General features: G+C 28.6%; 1 protein-coding gene across 4 annotated transcripts in view; it reads left to right on the forward strand.

Annotated features, from left to right (window-relative positions):
• The first annotated feature begins 1,698 nt into the window (after window positions 1–1,698).
• The window catches only part of LOC142327066 (uncharacterized), a 51,119-nt gene continuing 28,869 nt past the window's right edge, over window positions 1,699–23,948 (forward strand). For 2 of the 4 annotated variants that reach the window (XM_075369864.1, XM_075369867.1), the window contains exons 1-6: window positions 1,699–1,859; window positions 3,719–4,553; window positions 13,909–14,006; window positions 16,514–16,637; window positions 17,601–17,913; window positions 21,660–21,823. In XM_075369864.1, coding sequence (XP_075225979.1) covers window positions 4,549–4,553; window positions 13,909–14,006; window positions 16,514–16,637; window positions 17,601–17,913; window positions 21,660–21,823 — 704 coding nt within the window. In that variant the 5' untranslated portion in view covers window positions 1,699–1,859; window positions 3,719–4,548. Of the gene's footprint in view, window positions 1,860–3,718; window positions 4,560–13,908; window positions 14,007–16,513; window positions 16,638–17,600; window positions 17,914–21,659; window positions 21,824–23,948 lie in introns of all 4 variants that reach the window. The other 2 variants (XM_075369866.1, XM_075369865.1) reach the window with 2 other exon arrangements.

The raw sequence follows: 23,948 nt of genomic DNA on the forward strand, positions 1-23,948 counted from the left end.
CAGTATTATTCTGTAAATACAATATTTAGTTTTGTGATGTTAAATATGATTCTAATAAAGAATATAATACATAGTATCAATATGCATTATACTCGCATTACTTACAGTATGTATTATTATTAACATAATAGTCAAATACTACACTAACTGCACAAGCCTTTCTTAATGAGAATAGTGTAATTTTTACTTCCTTGTATGAAGTAAAGGAAGTATTGTGATCACGAAAAATTTAGGTTTTCAGATTTCAATGAAAATATCCATTTTGACCATCCCTGAATCCATTTTGACTAGTTTCGGTATGACATCTGAATGTATGTATCTCTTATTAGTCAAAAATGATTAGCCATAGAATGTTAAATTTTGGATTTAGGACTGCTATAATATCTAGTTGTGGACCTCCCCTCCTTTTGATTGCAATTGATAACCAAAAAAGTCCAAAATCCAAAAAGATTTTGATTTTGGACTTTTTTAACATCAATAATAAGCTCTCATTGAGAGCTTTTCAACAATTTATCATAAGTTGAACTTATTTTCATTGGTTCCAGAGTTATAGTCAAATGAAATTTAATTAGTGAAATATTTGGATCTATAAGGGAAAGGTACATCGGTCTGAATTGGATGTCATCTTTTTTATTTTTTTTAACATTTTTTTTTAAAGTAAATATATTGATTTATTAATAATTATTACCTTGTGATTATAAAAAAAAATTACAATAAATAATTAATCAATAATGAAAAAAAAATATGAAAAAATCAGAAGTTACTAGTGAAATAAAATTTTATGTACTTTTAAAAATGTGTATATGTAATTTAACAGGCATTATTATATATGTGTATATGTAATAGATTTGGTGAAATGTCTGATTATCTAATATTAAATGAAAATTATAATTTAGAATCATATTATTTTTGGATTTTCTGGTTTAGTTTCTCTTTAATTTTATTTAATTATTTTGGGATTTCTGTTTAATTTTATCAACATTAAAGTTAACTACAGAGTGACTGAAAAGTAGACCCTCACAAGAACAACGTATATACTGAGGCATTCATATCAGATCTTTAATAAATTACAAAAAATTCTTGTATTTTAGTTCATTAGTCCTCTGATATTGTAGGACAATGTTCTCCCTAAGTCAGAATTGTTCATCATTTCGTTTATTTGTTTTTATTGCCTTCCAAAGAGCTATTAAATGATCGAACTCTTTGGTTTGATATAATTCTTCTGATCTTAATTTTTGTACACAATCCCTAGTTTCAGCAATTGTGTAACTGTCCACTTTATTAAAGAATTGGAGGGTCATATCTCACTTTCAAATGAAATAAGTTTAAATGAAGTGCAGCAAAAAATGTGTATATGTAATTTAATAGGCGTACAAGGAAGTCACGTGATGTCCGTATCAGATTTATTTTATAAAGTTGGTGATATTCTGTAAGAAGTTGAATAAGAATAAAGTTGACATCAAGTTGCGCGCTTTTAAATCCTTACGTAGTACCAACATACACGTAGAACAAACCATGATACTTAAAACCTACGTCAATGTTGATCTCTATCTTTTTATGCGGCTATAATATATGTAATATAACCCTAAGATTCATCATATAATTTTTCTATGCGATTTATTAAAATATTTTTTATGAATTTAAATTAATAAAATCTAATTTACGTCTAAGAATTCCAAGCGCCATTCGAGTTGGATTGGTTACGTTGCAAGTGTAATATGTCTGCCGTATGGAATTATTGATTTCTGTTAATGCTGGCGATTTGTAGCTTTTTAACTGTTAAATAGTTTGAAATTGTCATAACAGTGATCATTTGGAGATTGCGAGAGTTCGAGAAAACTGTGTCGCCGTGAAAATTTGTAGGTTGCCGATATCGATGATGTTTAGCGTAGTCGTTAATTTGTCAATAGTGAATTCTTCAGTTTAACTTTTCAGTTCTTTATTGTTTTTATAATATTAAGCTAATATATATTATCATAATTAAAAAAATATATATATAAATATGTGAGTTTGTATGAAGTATTTTGCTTGATAGTGGGATTTATTTCTGCTAATACTGGTCGTATTTTATTTTAATAATGAATTCTGTTCCAATAGGTTGATGACCTTTAAACGATTTACCAGAAAGTAATTTGATAAATGGCCTAGATCTTATTTATTATTTTGGTATCATCTTGTAATAATTAAATTAAAAGTTTAGTAGCTCATCTTGAGTATGTTTCTAATTTCATAACTAGTACATAATGCCATTAACGGGAAAAGAATTCTTTTTACTTAACGTTTACTTAGGCTACTGGGTGGCTATTTTTATCTGTGCATTCAGCACTTTTTATGACCCATTTTTTACCTGCTAATATTTTGTGAGAGCCTTCAGTTAGGCTATGTCTAACATATAGGCCTTTGTGTATTTAAAAAAAAAATTATATTTGGAATTTTAATTTGAAAACTACAAATAAAAATTCTAATTGGAATTCAGTTTGTCAGAACTGAAATAGAATTAAGATAATTTATTTAAAATATCAGGGCATAATAAAAAGTGGGTTTCCTTTGAGTGAGGTATATTTTATGTTTAGATGAACATAATATATTTCATACTGTTTTAGGTGTTAAACTTATTCATTTTGGTTTTTTCTATATCCTATTTAATTATTAGCTTGTAGCTATAACATAAGTTTTTAACCATTCAATTGTCATTGTATATAACTAGTTTCATAAGATTTTGTATTCATTAAAATTTACAGTCGACTTTTTACAGTCAACTTTCTGTTTTGGAGGTGTTTTTGTGTGTAGTGTGGTTTGTAGAACCAAAGTTGTAATTAGTTATTTAAAATTAGATTGATCTTGTTCAAGTTGATAACTTACTATTTCATTTCTGTTGATCATAATGTTTCATTAGTCTTTTCAGTTTACATAACAGATTGCTGCAAAAAATTTTGCAATACCTTACTTAATCCTTTGAATAACATTTTTCTCACAAACAATGGTTGTGTCTTCATTTTGTTTTTTTATAAATTATGGTAAAAATTATAAGTAATCAGTGATATAAATTTCTATTCTGTGATATTTCATCAAAAAATCAAATCTTTAAGCATTTCTGTATGAAAATTAATGAATTAATTACAGCAAAGAGAAAGATAACTACACGTTAAACAAAGTAGAATTTGGAAGTTTATATTTTAATGTCAAAACTGACAGCCAAAAATGTATTTAAACAAAATTAAGAATTACTTTTTAGAATTAGTTAATGGATAAAGTTTCCATCCATTCAAGGAAGAAAGTTATATTTCTTTTTTAATATTTAATGTATGGGATTTTATGATTTTAAATATTAGAATATTTATTTAATAGAAGATGAAGAAGGAGGTTATGTAATTAGTTATTGGTTTTTCTGAAGTTTATATATTAGGAAAATATTTATTTATCCATTTTACTCTTTGTAGAGATTTTAATCTGTATCTATATTTAAGCATTTTAATCTCTAATTATATAAGTAAAAATTTCATAATATGATAGAAGTCGACTGTATAATTATCTGACAAGTTAAAGCATTTTTAACAATACTCAAAGATTATATTCAGTACATATAGTTGACCAAGAGTTGCATAAAACACGTTCAGTTTTAATAATTACTAATTTATTATGGTTGGCTTGATTTATCTGTAGTTAAGATAATAATTATAAAATAGTAAGAATGTATTACAGTGTGTTAATATTTTAGATGGTGCTTTTGTGTTCCACATTTGCCATGAACATTTTTGTATTTATTTACATCTTGAAGAAAAGTGCCCTCAGCCTTTATTATTTTTTATAAATACTTTTTACAAGATGATAATCCATAACGTGAAGTACAAGCTGAAGAAGTACTTGGATTGGATGAATGAATTTTTAGAATTACACTATATATATTTATTGGAATTTTTATCCAAAACATAACTATCTTTCTTTGAGTTATTAGACCTTTAAAAGGTGTTAATGAATGAAAACCATCTTTTAATGAATGGTGTTTTGGATTTGATCATCTGTAACGCTTATTTTTTGAAGTTATGAGAATAATGTGAGATAAAAACATGGCTGATTCTATTTGTGAATAATTAAATAAGAAGATTCATGAATATCTACAAATGGAGACAAAATTTCCAACAGATCAGCAGTTTGAAAAACTGGCAAATTTTTTTTCTAATTAATGAGTAGAACTAGTGCAGATTGGATTTCTCTTTCGAATGGACTATGTGCTTCATGCCGGTATGTACGTTCTATTTCGAACTGTTCGTCATCGAATCTTACCGTTGTCGTTGCCGCCGCTTTAATTTGGTCGCTGGCGTCGTTCTTGAATGCTATGTCGTATTGGTCGATTATTCGTCAGTAGTAGCCGTTTTTTTTTCTGTCGTGATAACATCGTTATATTCGTTTTGTATGTTACTTCGTTTAATTCTTCTCTGATTGCGTTGTAACGTTGTCCGCTTTGCGTTACCCGTGTCGTTTTTAAATCGAAATTCGCTGCATGTTTCGTATGTTCGTTCATTTCGTTTCACGTGTTTGGACACTTCTATGAGGTAATGGTAAGGCAGTAACATAAATTTTTTTTATAGTGATGTAAAAGAATACAAGTATAATTCTATGACTAATGTAATTTTGTAATGTTTGGCATGCTAATTATTTTGTACAGTTGTAGTAGTGTATTTTGTATTATTTAATGTAACATGAACATTATTTAATGTATAGATTAAATAATTTCATGTGTGAATTGGATCAATTTTAATATAAGTTAATTTAATAGTATTGTAAGGGCATAATATTTTGTTTCTATTTTTTAACAGCAATTTGAAAAGCTGTTTAAAACAGTATTTAAAGTCATTATATTAGTCTGCCAAGCATAATTTAAAAGTATGATTATAAAAGTTACTTCTATTGTTATTTTGTTATTACAGGAAATAATGTGAATGTTTTATTTTGTCCATTATGTTTTAAATTATTTCAGAAATTTTTTACTTTTATTCAATTACTTAATATGGTCAATCCATTTGAAGTGATCCACGGGTGATTGCTTGATCAAATCAAAAAAATATTGAAACTTGCCCACTTGTTTCCTACATGTTTCAGGATCATAAAACCACTTTTTAAATTTTTTATTTAAGCAATTTACCTGTGGCAGCCATTTTTGTTATGGTGTGCACACCAATTTTTCTGTCTAAGGGATTACAGAAAAAATCATAACTAAAAAATATTGGCTCTGGAATGATGAAAGAGAAAGCAGTTAAATCAGATGTTCTTAAGGTAAAATATTGGTCCAGTGATGTATTTTCCTATTTCTCTTTTCTTTCTGTGAGAAGATTACCAGTAAAGTTGAACATGAAAAACTGTGAAATTTCACTTTTGGTAATTTTTTTCAAGAGGCAGGGATGGCATACACAGTTTGAATTATTTTTTTATATGTAGGTATATGTTAGTAGTTTTACCATAAATAATATTAATGGCTATATATTTACCCCTAAATTTTTATGAATTTTTGAAAACTAGTTTTTTAAATTTCAAATTTTAGCTTAAAATAATTGTGATGGGGCTGGTGATAAAAATCTCAAATTTGCACAACTTACAGTGTTTTTGTAGATGTTATGGCAAATAAAAAATTTTCTTGTGTATTGTACTAATAAAAAAGTTATAACCTCTAAAAAATCATGACAAACCTGTTCAAAGCAATACCATTTTAACTCTGTATAAATGTCTTAAGGGGTTTGCTTGTCTTCTTGGCCCTTTAATATTTTTATACTTATTACTGTAGTTGAAATAGACTTGTTTGAACCATTCAGCTGCAGTGTTTGTATTATAACAGGCACTTGGAACTCATTTCCAGTCGTCAGGAAAATTCATGTTGTAACATTCTCATTAACGCCTGTTGCATAATTTAGCTTTGCAGTTACAGACTGGTCAGTCTGACATTAGTCAGTGACCTGTTCACATCTTTACAAGTGCCCAAAATTCTGTGCTTGGAAGTGTTTTTTAAATAAATAAGTTTTACGTAATAATATTATATTAGCACATTTTAAAATCAGTTAAATTTTTACATTATTTTCAAGTAATTTCACATAAAACAATGGAAGAACAATGTTCCATATGGATTTATGTGAATGAAGAGTGTCGTCATAAAACAGTGTATGGTACAGTGCCAAAAGAACTCATTAAAATTTGTGAATTTACTGATGAAAACCTTCAAAAAACTTTTAACAGACCATATTAAGGAAGTACATCAGAACATTTTACTCATCTATTTTACTGATGGTGCTTCATCAGTATAAAAATAAAAAGGATTTTGCTAATTTGTGCAGTCGCAAAAAATACTTTGACCTTGAAGCCGAATGGAACTTCTTTGGATCATCCCATGGGAAAACGCTTGTAATGGTGTGGGAGGAACAACAAAACAAGAGATTGCAAAGGCCATTAAACATTCAGATACTAAACATTGATGAAATATATTCATTTTTATTCATCATTTCAAAAATTTCAACAAGACAAAAGTGTGGGTACCGATCTGCAAAGTCCTGAGAAAGTTCATATCACTTAAGCTAACTGCAGTGACTGGTCGTTCTCACACAATTTCAAGAGAATTATCAGAAGAGATATCACAGTTGTTGGTTAACCATACTAAAACTTTCATTGCTATAAAAATAGGGTATTTCATTGAAGAATAATTAAAATTTAGCTACAATTTATTTTTTCATCGATAGTGTTTATAAAAATAAAAATGAATTCTTGAAAAAAGATGTAGGTTGCTCATTGAAATCTCAGTTTGGGTAAGTTTTACAAGCATTTTTGAATCAAAATTGTATTAGGTTACTAGCATTGGCTAAGTTATCATTAAATTTTGATCTATCATTAATAATTTAAAAAAGGTTATTTTAAAAATACTGAAAACGTCAGCTTCAACAACACAGGGGCTAAATAAAAATATAAAGTGCAAAGAAAACAAGAAACTCCTTTGGAGCACTTATTTAGCGAGTCAAAATGGTATCACTTTTAACAACTTTTCATGGTTTTTAAGAGGTTATAACTTTTTTGTTAGTACTGTACACAAGAAACTTTTTTATTTGCCATAAACATCTACAAAAACACTGTAAGTTGTGCAAATTTGAGATTTTTATCACCGGCCCCATCAGAATTACTTCAAGCTAAAATAAAAAATTAAAAAAAAACATTAGTTTTCAAAAATTCATAAAAATTTAAGGGTAAGTATATCTTCATGAATATTATTTATGGTAAAACTACTAATATATACCTATATATAAAAAAAAATTGAAACTGCATGACATGACATTCCTGACTCTTGAAAAAAATTACCGAAAGTGAAATTTCATAGTTTTTCATGTTTAACTTTATTGGTAATTTTCTCATAGAAAAAAAAGGGAGATAGGTAAATAAACCACTTTTACCTTGAGAACTTATGATTAAATTGCTTTCTGTTTCATCCTTCCAGAGCCAATAGTTTTTTAGTTATGATTTTTACTGTAAACCCTTTCCGAAAAACAGGTGTGTGCACCATAACAAAAGTGGCTGCCACAAATAAACTGCTTAAATAAAATTTAAAAAAGTGGTTTTATGGTTCTGAAACATGTAAGAAACAAGTGGATAAGTTTCAATTTTTTTTTGAATTGGTCAAGCAATCGGCTTATGTTTTTTTTGGGACAATTCAAATGGATTGACTTTATACCTTATTAAACTAACTTTTTAAAAGTGGTCTTTATGGTACAATACGGGTTTTTTATCTTGTGATATGTATATTCTCCTGTTCCACCATGTGATGTATTGTGCATTGTTAATAGGTAAATTTTTCTTTTCCTTATGTCACAATGCTTGTCTATTTACTTTTTAATCAAAATAAGTTAAAAAATCTTGAATTATATATTTTTTTTATTTGAGTTGTACTGTGTTTTGAATTACTTCTCATTTTCTTATTGCTACTGTTTTTGAATTGAAATATTATATTTTATAAATTCTAAACTATAAAAAGTACCATAGAAATTGTTAGAAAAGTAGAGAAAGTAATATGAAGTAGTGCAATCATTCAGTTTTTATTTTCTTCACACTTAAAGCATTTCTTATTTGTAAGTGTCATAACATGTTCGTAAAGTATGTTAAACATTTCTTATATTAGTCATAAACTGCTCAGAATATACATTATAAAATTATATTATAACCTTGTTAAGAATTGAAAGTAACATCCTTACATTTGCAGGTAATAGATATGTTAAAAAATTACTAGATTTATTACAAATTAGAGAGTACAATTTCCCTTCAAAAGCTTATAAAAGACTTTTCATGTTTGTGCAGTATTAAATATGTTTTAGTTCTGAAACATTTTACCAGTTAATTTTGTGAGATTTTCTGTTCTCAATCGTGCATAATCTTGTTTGCTTTGCTGTACCCCACAGAAATTAATTTGGTAGTGTCAGATTTGGTGATCGAAGGCAACAATTTCTGTGCTAATGATTGTACATAAATTAACTGTTGTGTTAACTTATGCACAAATTTTGTTGTTACCTTTCATAAAAGTTGATGTTTAATAATAAAAAAGTGTTGTTGACACTATTTTTAAGTACGTACAGCATGATACAAAACACTTAGAATACTGCCAACAGCAATATTATTAACTCTATGACTTAATCATTCTTTTCCCATTACCTTCATCATGCCCAACAGATAGTGTCACTGTTGCTTATTGTTTAATATAGGACATAATTCTATTATTGATACTGTATTTGACTGATTATATTGTGTGCACAATATGTAAATTTTTACATTTTTCATATATTTTTTCTAGATTGCTATTTTACACATGCCTATTGCTCAATCCATCAAATAATATTGAATCTCTATTCTTGTATCTTACCAGTTTAATTTATTAATTGCAGACTCTGAATTAGCTGTGGACATCTTTTTGGATTGTTTCTTTGAATTAAATATTGGGTAAAGATTTCTTCAGTTTTATCATAAAACAAGTATATTAAAAAATGGTTTTACTAAAAAAAAAGAAGTGATTGAGTATTTACTGCAGTATATGATTAAATCTCCTTCAAAATTCTTTCTCTCTTATTATGTATAGTTTTCCCAATGTCTTCCACTTAGAGAAGCAGCTCTGTATAGTACTTTTAATGATTATTTTAATTTGGGAAATAATAGAAGTCTTGACTTTGGTTAAGTACCATGGGTGAGGGATGATAATGAGCTAATTTTAAAATAAATAGTAAATTAGCAGAGATGTGTGGGCTGGTGCATTGTCATGATGAAAGGACTAGAAGTTGTCATGACAAATTTCAGGTCTTTTTTTCTCCCATTTTCACAGATTCACCTGATTATTCCTATGTAGGCAGTTGATTGTTTGCCCTGCAGATTGAAATTGATAAATAAACAACACCTTTGTTATCTAAATATAATTATTGTTATTTTAAGCATAATATAAATTTTATTGTTGGATAATCTGTTATTAACATTTGTAACAAATTATCCAATATATTTATGTTTATATTATTTATATTTATTTGACTGTTCAGTCAAAGATTTTGATGGCAGTAATGAAAAATAAGCCAGTTTGATTGCTATTGTGTACATTCTTTGTATATTATCTTTGATGGATGATAATAGTTTACCCATCAATTCTATTAAAATCAATAGCTTCACACTGCAAATTTGATTCAATGTTATGTGCAGTTTTTTGAAGCACCCAACCTGCTGTTTAATGCTTTAAATTAATTTTCCCCAACGTCTTTGCTAATTGCAAAGCTTGAATTTTGTTTGTTAGACCTAACATAGATAAATTTTTGTCACTCCCAAATGAACTTAACTTCATCATTATTGAAAATTGCTCTTTTACTTAGCCCTGTTTTACTGTACAGTCATTTAGTTACTGCATCTTAATTTTTATTACATTGTGCCTTTTTTTTACTAAAATTAAATTTTTAAGTCAAATATGATTTTATAGAAAACAAAACCCAAAAATAAAACTAAATCAGAAAAATTATTTTAAGAGAAAAAAAGTAAATTTTAGTTTTTTGTGGATGCCAATAAATTTATCAACTTACAGATTGCAAGGAGTCAGATATTTGAGTAAGTAGTAAAGTATAGTATAATAAAGTAACAAATAGCATTCATTTTTTAGTCAGAGTAACTCAAAACTGTATTACTAACAGTACAGCTCAAGATGAACATTATTATTTAATCAGGTGCAATATCATTTATCTTGGGTTTTTAAAGAATTCTACCTAAATATTTCCTCTCAAGACAGCACACCACATAAGCTCGAATTATTGTTTTATCCTCCTGTCAGTATAACAAATATATTTTCTTCATTGAAACCAGTGTAATTAAATATGGTAAAATATTTTCTTTCATTTCTACTCCAAGAAAGGTAAACATTAAAAAAAAAAAAAAACTTTATTAAGGGCCTACATACATTGTGAAGTGATCAGTACATAGTCATTTTCCAATTTAGGATGGTTTGACTGTATGCTTAAAATATAGCTTTTTATTTGTTACTCATAAAATTAGATAATGACATACAATTAAAGTTCAAGACATCCTACATTATTGTACCAAAAGAGAACAATAACATGCGTAAAAATATTATTTTACTTTTCAACATTTTATATAGTTTTTCTACTTCAATAGTTTAGTAAATAAGTAACATATTTCAATCAAAAACAAATAAAAAGGTGAGGAAATAATAAAAAAACACATTCTAACAAATTGTATTGTTTAATATTTGTCTGTCTGTTTTATGTCTAATTTTATTTTTTGTTTATTATGTTTTCTTTTTAATAATTTAATTATGATTATTGTTTTATATAGATGTATAAATTATTTCGTCAGAAAAAATATTGGACATCAGAAGTTTTGTTTTTTTAATTATAAAAAAAAAATCATTAGGTATATAATGATTAGCTTCATCCTAATTATTATTTGGGATTTAATACTGGAAGAAAAATAGATTATTTAGGTGGGGATTTTTTGTTTGAACTGATTATTAAACATTTTATCATATGTAATTTTGTAAAAGTAAACAGCATATTTATAATTTTTATTGTAATTTTTAATGTAACATATTGTCATTTTAGTCATATAAAAACATTTTCATCATATAAAATTACATAGAAAAAAAGAAAATGCGTAAATTATCACAAATCATTTATGGAGGTGCTGTTCATTATCATTAGCAACTTTGAAAATCCCTTTGAAGTATGGAATTTGGACGATAGCATTTGGATTTATCTTGGAAAAATAAGAACATATAAAATTAGATTGCTGTAATTCATATCACAGATTATCTTCCATTTTTTATAAGTCTATCCTGGTTTTGCTGAACTGAAATTCTTTTTTCCTTTGAACACCTCCTGATGATATGTAGAGGAGGATTTACTGATATGAGTTTTGTCTAGATTTGGTTACATACAAGATGAAAAATATAGATCTTCTAGAGGGCTACAAAACTATACAATATTTTTGAAAATTTAAAAAATTGATTTAAGTTTACATGTATCAGTTGGTCAGTATGTGTTGTCAGTATTCAATAAGCCCTCCACTCTTCTCCATCACTGCCATTAATTTTTTAGTATAGGACCATATCCAGATTTATAATATTTTGGTGTAAGATTTTAAATCTTTTATTATACTTTTTTAGGTTAGCAAAATTGCTTGGGATTATTTTATTTTGTTGAATTATTATTGTGCCCTGCTCTTGATTTCTACTGCAACGAATCTTTTGTGCTGTCTCTTTCTGATTAATTAGACTTGTAATCATTTCCTCATTGACATGAATCCAGTCAACACATAATTGTTCTTTGCTACATTTGCTAGATTATAATTAGATCTATTGAGGAATAGGAAACTTCTTTTTTCTGTTTAGCCTCCAGTAATTACATTTGAGATAATACTTCAGAGGATGAATGAAGATGATATGTATGAGTGTAAATGAAGTTTAGGCTTTTACAGTCTCAGTTTGACCATTCCAGACGTGAGTGGTTACAGTTCGACCATTCTTGAGATGTTTGGTTAATTAAAACCCAACCACCAAAGAACACCGGTATTCACGATCTAGTATTTAGATCCATGTAAAATAACTGACTTTACTAGAACTTGAGCACTGGAACTCTCAACTTCCAAATCAGCTGATTTGGGAAGACGCATTCACCACTAAACCAAGCCGGTGGGTAGGAATATAAAACCTGGCTTCCCAATCTTCACCATTATTTTGATTTTTTGGTGCAAGCCTTTCCTGAAGTTTTGCCAGCCGACCCGAGTCCAATAAAGGACCAGATGCTTTGATGACTATTACAAAATGTCATTGTGCTGCAATGCATGGAGCCAAGAAGGAGAAGGATAGGAAAATTAACCCCACACAACTGAATTTTAGTAATTTTTAAATAAATACCAAAATAAAGTAAGATTTTATTTATTTATTTGTAATATTTCTCTAAAAACGTAGTGTTATTTTGTCTAAATAATTTCCATTAACTTTTTAACATTTCTTCAACTGAATAGGTGTTTTTGTTAATTTATGAATTGCAGAAAATGGTGAAAAATCAGATGGCATAAAAGTAGATTTCTAAATTTCTTTTACACAATAACATTTGATTATTGCTTATTTATTCATCTTTTGCTATTACAGACCCAGTTATGAGGCAACTTGGTTGTGGTGAGGGAGTGCTTATCCAGTTAATTTTTTCTAGTACATTTGATGGACCTACATAACATTTTCATTATAGAATTGCTGTCATTGAGTCTGTAGATCCCTAAAAAATGATAATCCTCTCTGTATAATGGTGATTGTTTTGAACTATTTGGATCACAATTTCTAATTATCATTCTTTTCAGTAGTGTTTCTGTAAACAGTTTTGAGTCCATTTAGTTTAAATGTTATTAATAAAATGTTATTGATGATATTTCAAAAAATTAAAAATGTCAGTCTAGTTTTCCTTTGGATGGGTAGTTGGCACTTATGGCTAAAGACTATAACAACTAATTTCATAAAATGAACTACAATTCCGTTTATGATAAAAATATTTAGTTAGTTTAGTATGTTGATAATCTTCCATTTATTAGTTTATTAGTTCTTCCATTTAGTTAGTTCTTCAATTTATTTAATGGATAGTATATTTTATTTGCTATGTTGGTATTCCAAGTGTGACATACGTTTCACAAAAAAAAAGTTAATGTTCATTAGCGTTGGTTGGTCATGTGATAGGATGCTTTGTTCAATCTATGCACAGCACCTTTCCTGTAGGAAAATTTCCACTGGAACTGTTAATAAATAACTTTAATGTTTAAAGCTTTTAGAGCAAAGACATACTTTAATGTTTCTTCTATACTGTACCTATTACTTGTTTGATAGAGTATACATGTATAAAAGTAAAAATAGAAAGAACTGTATTATTTTTAACAAAGTAAATTTTTACTACTTCCAAACATATAAGTAATGTTTTTTATAATTGTTTATTTTATTTTATGTTATATCATTGTAAAGTTATGTTAATTTTTAATTTATTTATATGTAAAGTTAGTTTTAAAATATGTGCTGGACTTTTAAAAGAAGGTGTAGGATTTTTAATCGGTTTAAACTTTCTTTTTTATATTTGTAATTTAAAATTATAATATTTTATTAATAAAATCTAAAATTTACCAAAAATTGTTTAAAAACTTTATTGTAAAAATTCAACTTAAATATAAACTTTTAAAAACTGTTTTATTCAAAGATGTATCTTAGATATTTTTTTAAATATTTTAATTAAATTACAATTTTAATATTTCATTTTTCAATATTTTGTGAATTTTATTGTAGTATACTAATTTGTAATGTAGTCTTATTCAGTGAACAAAACAGTTAAGAATAATTAAAGTTTTGATATAAAAAATATATATTTACAGAATCATGTCATCTTCATTGCGTAGACATAGTGCTGAAAAATCGCGTTTACGAATGGATAGCTACTCATCCTCTGGAAGATCATGGGGAAGATCTAGGCGTAAGTAATTTTATTTCATATATTTTATTTTGAAATGTTTATTTTTAAAATAGTTTTGGAAATAGCTGATTAATAGGAAACTTTATTTAGTGTTGAATTTTATAAGAGGATTTTAATTTTGATTGTTTGTTTTCAGCAGAACTAACAACGTTTTGATTATGAGCCCTCAAATTTAATTTGTATTTTTAGTCTTGTTTTTGCCCCATTTTATCGGAATACTGAAAAAAAAAAGTAAAAATTAATAAAATGTAATAAAACATTGAATCATTAAAAAAAATTATAATGTTTGTGTGGCTTATTTTAATAAGAATTTATACTAGTAAAGATAGCATGTAAAATCATTTGATAACTGAATTTTTTTTGCTAACAATCAAAATGAATTAAAATTTTTATAGCTATTTATAATTTTATAGCTATTTAGTTTTTTTTTTAATGTAAATCATGAGCAAATTACCATAAGAAAGCAGTTTTGTTTCACAAAGGAATTTTGGTAGTTGATTAGTGCATGTACCAATTCTTTGGTAGTTATTTCAAGAAAGAGATTATGAATCAAAATTAAATTATAGAATCTCTTATCATATTAATAGAATTTTTATTTAGCTTATTTAAATAAGATTTAATGGAAAAAAAGTGTTTTCTAACCTACTTCATCTTCTCACATATTAGTGAATTATACTTAGCTACAAGCTTCCAAAATAAAATTTTTTCTGTAGTCTATTGCAAAAAATTATTAAAATAAGTTCTGTTCTATTAAAATGGAAAATGGTAAGACATATCGTGGAAAATACTGTTATAAAATCTGTTTGTGGATAGGGGAATGTACGAAAAAATGGGAAACTAATTTGAGAAAAAATTATTTAAAAATTACATTATTTAAAAAAATTATTAAAAATTGTAAATTTAAAAAAAAATTACATTTGGTTTTTATTCTCCGTCTGATATCTACAAGCCTCTTTCAATTTACACTTGCCTACTCTCCTTTTTTGCTTGCCCGATAAGAAATGAGGAAAAATAGTCAGCCTAACTTTTAATCAGTAAAATCTGAAAAAAAGATGACTTTAAAATAAATGAAAGAATAAAAAATTTCAAATTGGAAAATGAAAAAACCTTTTTCCGATTTTCACAAGATTTATTTAAAAATGATAGCTGTTTCAATGGCAATAACATCTTATTCCTCAGATGTTACATACAGAATACTAAAGCTTAAAAGTTAGATACAAAGAACAACAAGTTAAATACATAAAACTGTAAGTACATTTTTTAGTAAATAAAATTTTACTGATTAAATACTTGTAAATGTTTACTTTAAAAGTTACTGCACTTATAAATGTGATATGTGTGCTTATATGTGTTATTGCGCTTATAAATGTGTAGATAAGTTTCATATCTATTTTTAAATACTGCTAATTTTCTGACTTGACCACTGCATTTACTGATAAATTTATATATTGCTGATATATGTGTACTCTCTTTGCTCTTTATATACTTTTTATCTTTACCAGTTTTATGTATTTACTTTTGTTCTTTGTATCTAACTTTTAAGCTTTAGTATGCTTTAAGTAACACCTGAGGAAGGTACAGTGTATCGAAACAAATGTCATTTTTATGTGAAAATCAAAAAAACATATTTTGCCATTTTCCAATTTGTTATTATGGATTTTCACAAAGTAAAGACTTCACCCATCAATTATCTAATAAAAAATTCTATTGATTTGTTAGTGCTATGATAAGAAATAGGAAGATATTAAAGAAAAATACAATGAAAGTTTATTTAGAAATGCATAATTCACTGGATTTCCAATTGAGTTTGAGTATCTGTACAAAGAAGAACGTATATAATGCAAGAGGCTACAGAGATGTAGCTTCTGTACATTATATTGGGTAAATGAGGACAGATTGTTTGAATGAGTAATGTAAGAGGGAAAGATACAAGATTGCAGGATTTTGAAAAGTAGGTAAGTGTGAGAAATTAAATGGTTAGGGTTATAACAGGGTTAAATAGACTACTGTTTTACTGGAGCCAATAAACTGACCGTTATGAAAAATGCAGGACAGATAGAATTACCAAATTAAGGAAGATAAAGGGAATCTTGAGATGTATAGTATAAAGATTTAGTGGAGGAAGAATCAGTGGAGTCTTTGCAAAGATGAATGGTGTGAAGTATCTGAAAGAGAAGACAACTTCTGCAAAATTAATTTACTGCCGTTTTATCTATTTGTTACTACATTCCACAATATACAGTTAAGTTTAGTTTGATAATTGATTTGTATGTTTATATTATGTTTAATTATGTTATATTTACACTGTATAATTTACTTTTAATTAGGTGTAAAATTATCATGTTTGATAAAAACATTGTTTTTGTGTCCAGCAGTTTAATAAAAGAAATATGTAATGCCTAAGGTTCAGTCCAGTAATATAATGTGTGCTTAAGTGATGTGTAATATAATTAACGGTTTTATCCGAAGTGCTGATAATTAATTTTATGCATATTTTTCTTATATAGCTATCTCTCCACCTCGACGACGTGAATTGGATAACGTTATGAAGAAAGCACGGAAAGAAGGTCCTGATAAGAGTAGTTACTGGAATAAAAAATTACTGGAAGTTGAAGAAAGAGATCCTAACAGGTAAATCACTTATTGATGAATTTTCTGAAACCATAACTAATTTTTTAAAACCAAATTAACATGATTGAAGTTGTGAAAAATTTATAAATTATATATAATAAAAATTGTAATTTTTGTATGTTGTACATAATGGAAGCGCTGTGGAAGGTACAGCATTCTGCATCTCATTCTTAAAATACTATTTAATCATAATTTCATTATAATTTCCTTACTAGTGTTTTTGTTTAGGTGTATTTGTATATAAGTGCACGTACAGAATAGAGTCCATATATATTCTGTATTACAAGTAGTGTACCATGAAAAGTTAATTAAATATAAATTTATTTTTATAAGGTAAGAATTAAAGTAGCATTTGTCATAGGAACAGGAGAACATCTAAAATTTTTTATAAGCCTTTTTTTATTTATCTACATCAAAAAGATGTAATAATCTTCTATACCAAATATGTACTTGCTGCAAGTCACTCCCAAGAAGAATCTAGGCATACTGGTAACATGAATAACCAGCATCCCATGCCTGACTTACTAGGGAATTGGTTTCTCATTGCTTTCTTCACTGACCTGAAATATATGGTCACATGCCAGTGTGCCAAGACAGTTGAAATGCAAGTGATATTCACGACTGTAAGGGTAATATTCATCCCCAGAGAGACCAGAGACTGGATGTGCAGTGAACATTATTATTCTCAGAGAAATTAGTTCTTATTTGGTACCTCTTGATATCTCAGGTCCTTTTCATGCATCTCTTCCAAAAGAAGGGCATGGGAAAATAAATTAATGTAACCTTTGTTATTATCAAATAATATATAATGTACAGTGCTTCAACTTGTAGCGTAAGTAGATCACACATGTTTAATAAAATTCAACCAGTCTTGGAAATATATATTCTATATGAAGTTGAGAATTACTGTTTAATTTACAGAATGTCATAGAATTATTTCTTACTTTTTAAAAATTATTGCAGATGGAGGCATAGTGGTTTTAAAGAATTATACGGAGGTGGTTCCGAACGCAAAAATAGTAATAGCAACAGCCGCAGTCGTACCCGTAGTCGTAGTCGCACCAGAAGCAGATCCAGGGATCGTTCACGTAGTTTGAGACCTCGGTCACCTCCACCTCGCCCTAAATCCCCTCCTCCTAGGCCTCCTTCACCCAACAGAAAGACAAAATCTTCTCGACCACGGTCACCTAAATCTCCTAGATCGCGGCCAAAGTCACCACCACCTAGATCAAAAGGTACTGGTAAATCCCGTCGACCCACAACTCCGGTTACAAAAGTGAGTATTGAAACTTATCTTGAATTTTTTTTTTTTGTTTTATATAAAAAATAATTTTTGAATTATAAAACACTATATTTAATTAACTTTGGATATTATATTTGACTCCACTCACATTAGTTACACACTTCCATTATCTTGACTTATCTAAGACTTGATTTAAAAGGCATTAAAGCCATTCAGCTCTTTATGTATTTGCCAGATAGACAATCGTATCACTGAATAAGTTCACTCTTCTAAATCATACTAAAAATGCATTGTCTCTAGGCTCTGGAGGAGCTATCATTGTTAGCATGGATATAGTAAACTGTGATCACTGTACCTCAAGAATCTGTATTTGGAAATAGATCAAGGAAAGGCTCATTGAGTCCCTTTCAGTTCATACAGCTCATTTCACCTACAGTATTTGGAAACAGAGCCTTTTTACTCAGGTAAGGAACAGCACAAATCAATGCTTTGCCTTGACCAAATTAAATATATTCTACTACAAAAATTTATTTTCTTCTAGAAACTCTAGAAACAAATCTGAGAGTATATACATTTTTAAATATAATAATAAAAGCAATAGAATGTGACAAAGAAAGTAAGAGATGTATTAAATACAATTGATAAACATTGTATATCATACATCTAAAATTAACATTATATTATAAATGTGTAATACATTTAAAAAATGTTTTTAACTTATAAAATAGTGCAGTAAAATAAAAATTGCAATAAAGCAAAGTAACTGAAACTGTAACATGTAACAATTTGTTTAAAATTAAGAGATCAGTTCAGAACTGAGGGAACAGAGAAGTGCATCAAACAAGTCAGGATGGGTGACCAAAAAAGACAAGTCAACTTTTGGTAAGACAAGCCAAAAAAAAAGAAAAAAAAAGGGTTTTAAGATATTTAGTATCTCTTAAATTTTACTTATTAATAAATGATAAATAAAATGAAAATGATTTCACAATTTTTCAATGTGAGCACCTTTTTGTCATTGGCACCACATCCAATTGAGAGGAGAGTTTGTCCTATACTATAACCAGCATGTCTAGAGTAATGGAAGCAACAGCTGCTTCAATCCTGCCTCAAATCGGGTAGATCTGTAGATAGCAGAGGCACATACATAAAATCCTTTATAAAACCCCAAAAGAAAAAAATCAAATCAGGGGCACATCAGATCTGATCAGTTCAGTTCGGGGGGGGGGGGGGGGGGACTTGAGAGGCTACCACAAACAAGCTCTGTTATCGGTTCCATGCTAACTTATTTCACACTTTCATCATTGGCATTATTAGTTCGCAGCCAGTCTAACAGATTTGGGAGTGTGTGTAGGAAGGATTCCTTGACACATTCAACATTTTCTTCAGACATCCTTCCGTTACATAGGTATCCAATCTTTTCAAACTGATTTTACCATTAAAGAAGGTTATTGTCACTCAGATGATTACAGTAAAACTTTCTACAGAATGGACATTGAACTAAAACTACAGATTCAAATTTAGCAAACTGCAAAACACAAAAGGCTGCTTTCTGTTCAGAAGTTACCATCTTTGGTAATGGCACTTTCAAGCAAAAAGATAAGGAATCTATCTACAGTTATGCATGCAATTACATGTCTTTTTGCTCTTTGATTCTACCCTTAAATCATTATTGTAAATCTGATCCAAGAGATATTACAACAAATTAAAACCCTAGTTTTTTTTTTGTACTCCTGGTTGTTATGAGTTAACGTAGATTGGTGTTCATAGTTTCAACAAATTCCACAATGTGAAAAAAATTTGTTGAAAAAAAAATTGGTTCTATAACTGTCCCTAGTGAAATATAGCTTTTCTTCTGAAACTGTAATGATTTAACCTTTTCAAAAACTGCCTTTTTAACATTTTTAATTTCTATTAGTTTAATGGTTATTCAAAGACTCGTATGAAATTTCAGTGGCAAACACGAGTAACAAAAATGGAGTCATTTACCATTATTATAATTCAAACTTAATCAGTATGACTATGTGTGAATTTTAAATGTAAGCTATTGAAATTTTAAAACAAATTGAAATATTTATTGTGACATTTAGGTTTACTGTTTTTAAACTAAATTTCATTGATAGGATTTTTTTTAAATTAATTTTTTTAGCAGCTAGTCACTTCATAATGTAAAAGGTAAAATTGACTTGGTATAATAATGGAGTTGTATGCTAAATTTCATAATTAGAAGAGTTTTCTAACCTATTTAGAACTGATCTACCAAATCAGATTGCTATATAATAGATGCTGTAAAGAAGTGTACTATGACCTGTTGAAACTAGATTTTAGTAACTGGTGGATACATCATTCAATTTTTTTTTTGTGTTATCTATTATCCGATCAATTTGAAATTCATTAAAAAAATGCTAGTGTTAAGAACTAATTGAAATAACCAATAAAAAGATATTGGAATTGGTGATCATGTAAATAAGCATGATTTCAAATTTTCCACATCACAATCACTAAAAGATGCTTTTATGTAATGGATACAACATATATTCAGGTCACTATTGATTTAATTATAAGAAGGATATGTTAATGTGATTTTTATTAGATTTTCAATTTTATATATATATTTTTTTAATTATTTATCTCTATTTTATTATGTAATTAATTATACAATTTAGTTTAAATTGAATTATGAGGATCATTCAAGTATAAACTGAAATTTCTTATTGGATAAAATTATAAATAGATCATCTTATATTTCTATACAGTTTCCTTCAACAGAAATACATTTTCTCCACCAGATAGGTATACCACCAGAATAGGTCCTTTCTCTCATCAATTAAAATAAGATGACTGCCCCAACAACCAATTGTATGCATAATGCTCAACTGTGGCATTGTCTTCAAATCTTTCCTCTCCTAAAGCTTGTTTTAGCAAACCTAACATACACAAATCACACTGTGACAAGTCTGGACTGTATGTTGGGAGTTCAAGAGGTGTCCAAAGAATTTTAGCGAGTTTATTGTGAATCTGAGCTGTTGTATGCAGCTACGCATTGTGAAGGAGGATCTTGCAAATCAGTTGTCAGTGTCGTTTGTTGCAATAAGCAGTCATGACATCATCCAACAACTGGGAGTAGTATGTCACATTTGCCGTCCTTTGTTCGTGCAGGAAATTAATCAGCAGCACACCTTTTGAGTTCCAAAACACAGTTGCCAGAACTTTTCTATTTGATAACCGTTTCTTGTCCTTAATTGGTGCCCACTCTTCACTTTTCCCCATTCCATACTTGTTCACTTGCTTTCTGGGGTGTAGTGATGGATCTCTGTTTTTGATGCAGGTCACAGTACGGTCCAAAAAGCCTCTGCTACTGACATGGTATCATAACCTGTGGGTTTGGCTGACCGATTGCTTCCCTTCATACATATCCAACTAGCTACTCACAGTGCCCCCCACATTCACTACTCTTCCTCAGTTTGTGTGGCAAAATTATGGTTTATGTTTGAATGACCCTCGTACTATCAAGTAAACAATGAAAATTAATTATATTTGTTACCTACTTAATTTTTCAAATGGAACTTTTTTATTTTGGATTGTGCTAATTCTGAGATAATTTTTTTCGGTTCTGGTAATAGGTTCATGGTATTTTTTTTTAATCTTGAAATATTTACTTTGTATTATCAATCTGGTATTTTCTCTGTTGTTACTGTGATTAACAACAATTGTTAAAAAGTTGTATATTTTTTTTATTGTTGGTTGTAATAACCATCACATTATTTTTCATATATTTGCAGGCTCGTTCAGAGAGTCTCACTTCAGGTTCTGTTAGCAGCTGTTCGGATGAATCGTGTTCAGTTTGTTCACCAAAAACTAAAAGACGACCACCTCCTCCACCAAAAGAGAAAGAACGAGAACGACCTAAGGTTATTGAATCACCAAGGCATGCGTTTCGTTCTAGGTAGTGTATTATGTAAATTATTTACATTACAGAGTTTTTCTTTTATATATGCACTCCAGACCCAGTAATCTGGAAAAAAATGGTTGACTTCAGATTAGTGTTTTTTTTTGTTTTTTTTTTTTAAATTATCAAGATTCTTCTATCAATGTTGAGCTGTATTGTGTAATTAATTTACTACGAATTAATTTATTCCTGCTTGTAAAGGAGCATAAAATTTAATCTGAAAAACAAACTTGGGTTAATTGACTGTGGGCATACTTATATTGAAGGTCACAACATTAGAAATTTTGCTAATTTGATATGAGCATCAATTTGAACTACATCTAATATACAATTCATTTAAAAAAAAAAGCTTAAAGAAGTAAGAGATATCACAGCATAATATGTTAAAATATGGCGTTTAAAGCTTGAATAATGGAATTCTTGGTTAAGAGAGAGACCTTAAGTTTCGATCTTGAATTTGGGCTACAAACCATATTATATCAAATTGTTAGCAGAATAAGACACGAATTAGAAAAAAACAATATTATTTTATTTTACTGCATTTATTATAATAAAATCAAGTCACTAATCACTCTCGCATTGACTCACATAAAGTAAGTTTGATTTTTTAATGTAAAAGTCTGTCACCTTCTTTTGTCTTAACTGAGTAACATTGTCCATAGCAGCATGATCATACCAGTTTCATACTGCCATTAAGTTAAAGAAAGGAACATTGTTTCATTTGTTCTAAATATTGGAGTGTTTTTTGGAGAAATACACAGTCCCTTCATAGTGGCTAATATTTTTATTTTCATCAATTGGTTCATCTGTCGCTGGATATTTTATTAACCTCTTCTGCCACAACTTTCACAATCTCGTCATCATCACAAATGTTGGTTTCCTTGAATACGATTGTAACCAGTCTTGTTCTTCATTTTTTTTTTACATTTTCACATCCTAGTATATTTTGTAATAAAGCATAAAACTCTTCATTCTATGGCATAATATACAAAATGTTTGAATTTGTCGAATTTCTGGGTATATTTTTGTAAGTGATTTATTGATTGTTGTTTGATCTATTGAATTCCATGATTCTGCCAACATGTTAATTGCATGTTTCATGGTTGAATGTCTTTGATGTAGGCGTAACTTGAAGCACTGATGCTAGAATATGAGGTGACATTTTTCACTTATAGTGTATTTTTATTGTTGCATGATATCCTGATCTATAGGTTGACAAATGGGTGTCGCATTTGATAGAAAAAATATTGTCTTATGTTCCCTGAAATTAGAACATTTTAAGAGAGATGAACAGGGCGCATTGTCCAACAACAGAACTGCTCTTTCCAGTAATCTCTTTATTTGTAGATAGTTTTTCACATTCAGGACAAAATTGTGGTTAAATCAATTCTCAAATATGTTTGCACTGATTCACGCCGATTTTTGGTTAGCATACGTAATAGGCAGTGAATCTAATTTTAAATCTTTTAATTCCCTAGGTTTAGCAGCTTTCTGATCCCACAAACTTTGTCGTCACCATTTTTTACTTTGTCGTCACCATTAACATTGCTGCAGACAGGAACAGTTTTTCTCTTTACTAATTTTAAAGCAGAGTGCAGAAGATTCTTCCTTTGATGCTAATTTTTTTGATGGCAGCATTCTAAAATCTAATCCTTTCTCAACTGTGTTATATACTTGTTCTGGCTGCAGATATTCTGACTGATTACGGTAAAATTTAGCAGCATTGTTGGTATTGGCAGATAATTTTCCCTCTTAAGATGGCTAATTGCCTTATGCCATGACAGTTTCTAAATTCTACTATTTCTGAATACTGGCAGAAAATATATCTGGACAATTCAATTTTTTGTTAAGTTGAATAGCCTTTTCTTGCAAAGTAGGGCCAAATACTGGTACCGCAAAAGTTCTCTGTTGCCTAAACCACAAGGAAGTGGCATCATCTAAAGTATCCTGGAGAGGCCTTTTAGTGTAAATCAGTTTTTTAAAAACTTTTGAACATAATCTTTAATTTATTTTTTGTTCAGATTCTGACACCTAACTCATAAGGAATTTTTTTAATCAATTCTCTGGCATTTAATCTTTTAATTGCTTCTAATTTTTTATCCATTTACATTACCACCTATTT

Source organism: Lycorma delicatula, chromosome 6, assembly GCF_047948215.1.
Source record: "Lycorma delicatula isolate Av1 chromosome 6, ASM4794821v1, whole genome shotgun sequence".
NCBI classification, from domain to species: domain Eukaryota; kingdom Metazoa; phylum Arthropoda; class Insecta; order Hemiptera; family Fulgoridae; genus Lycorma; species Lycorma delicatula.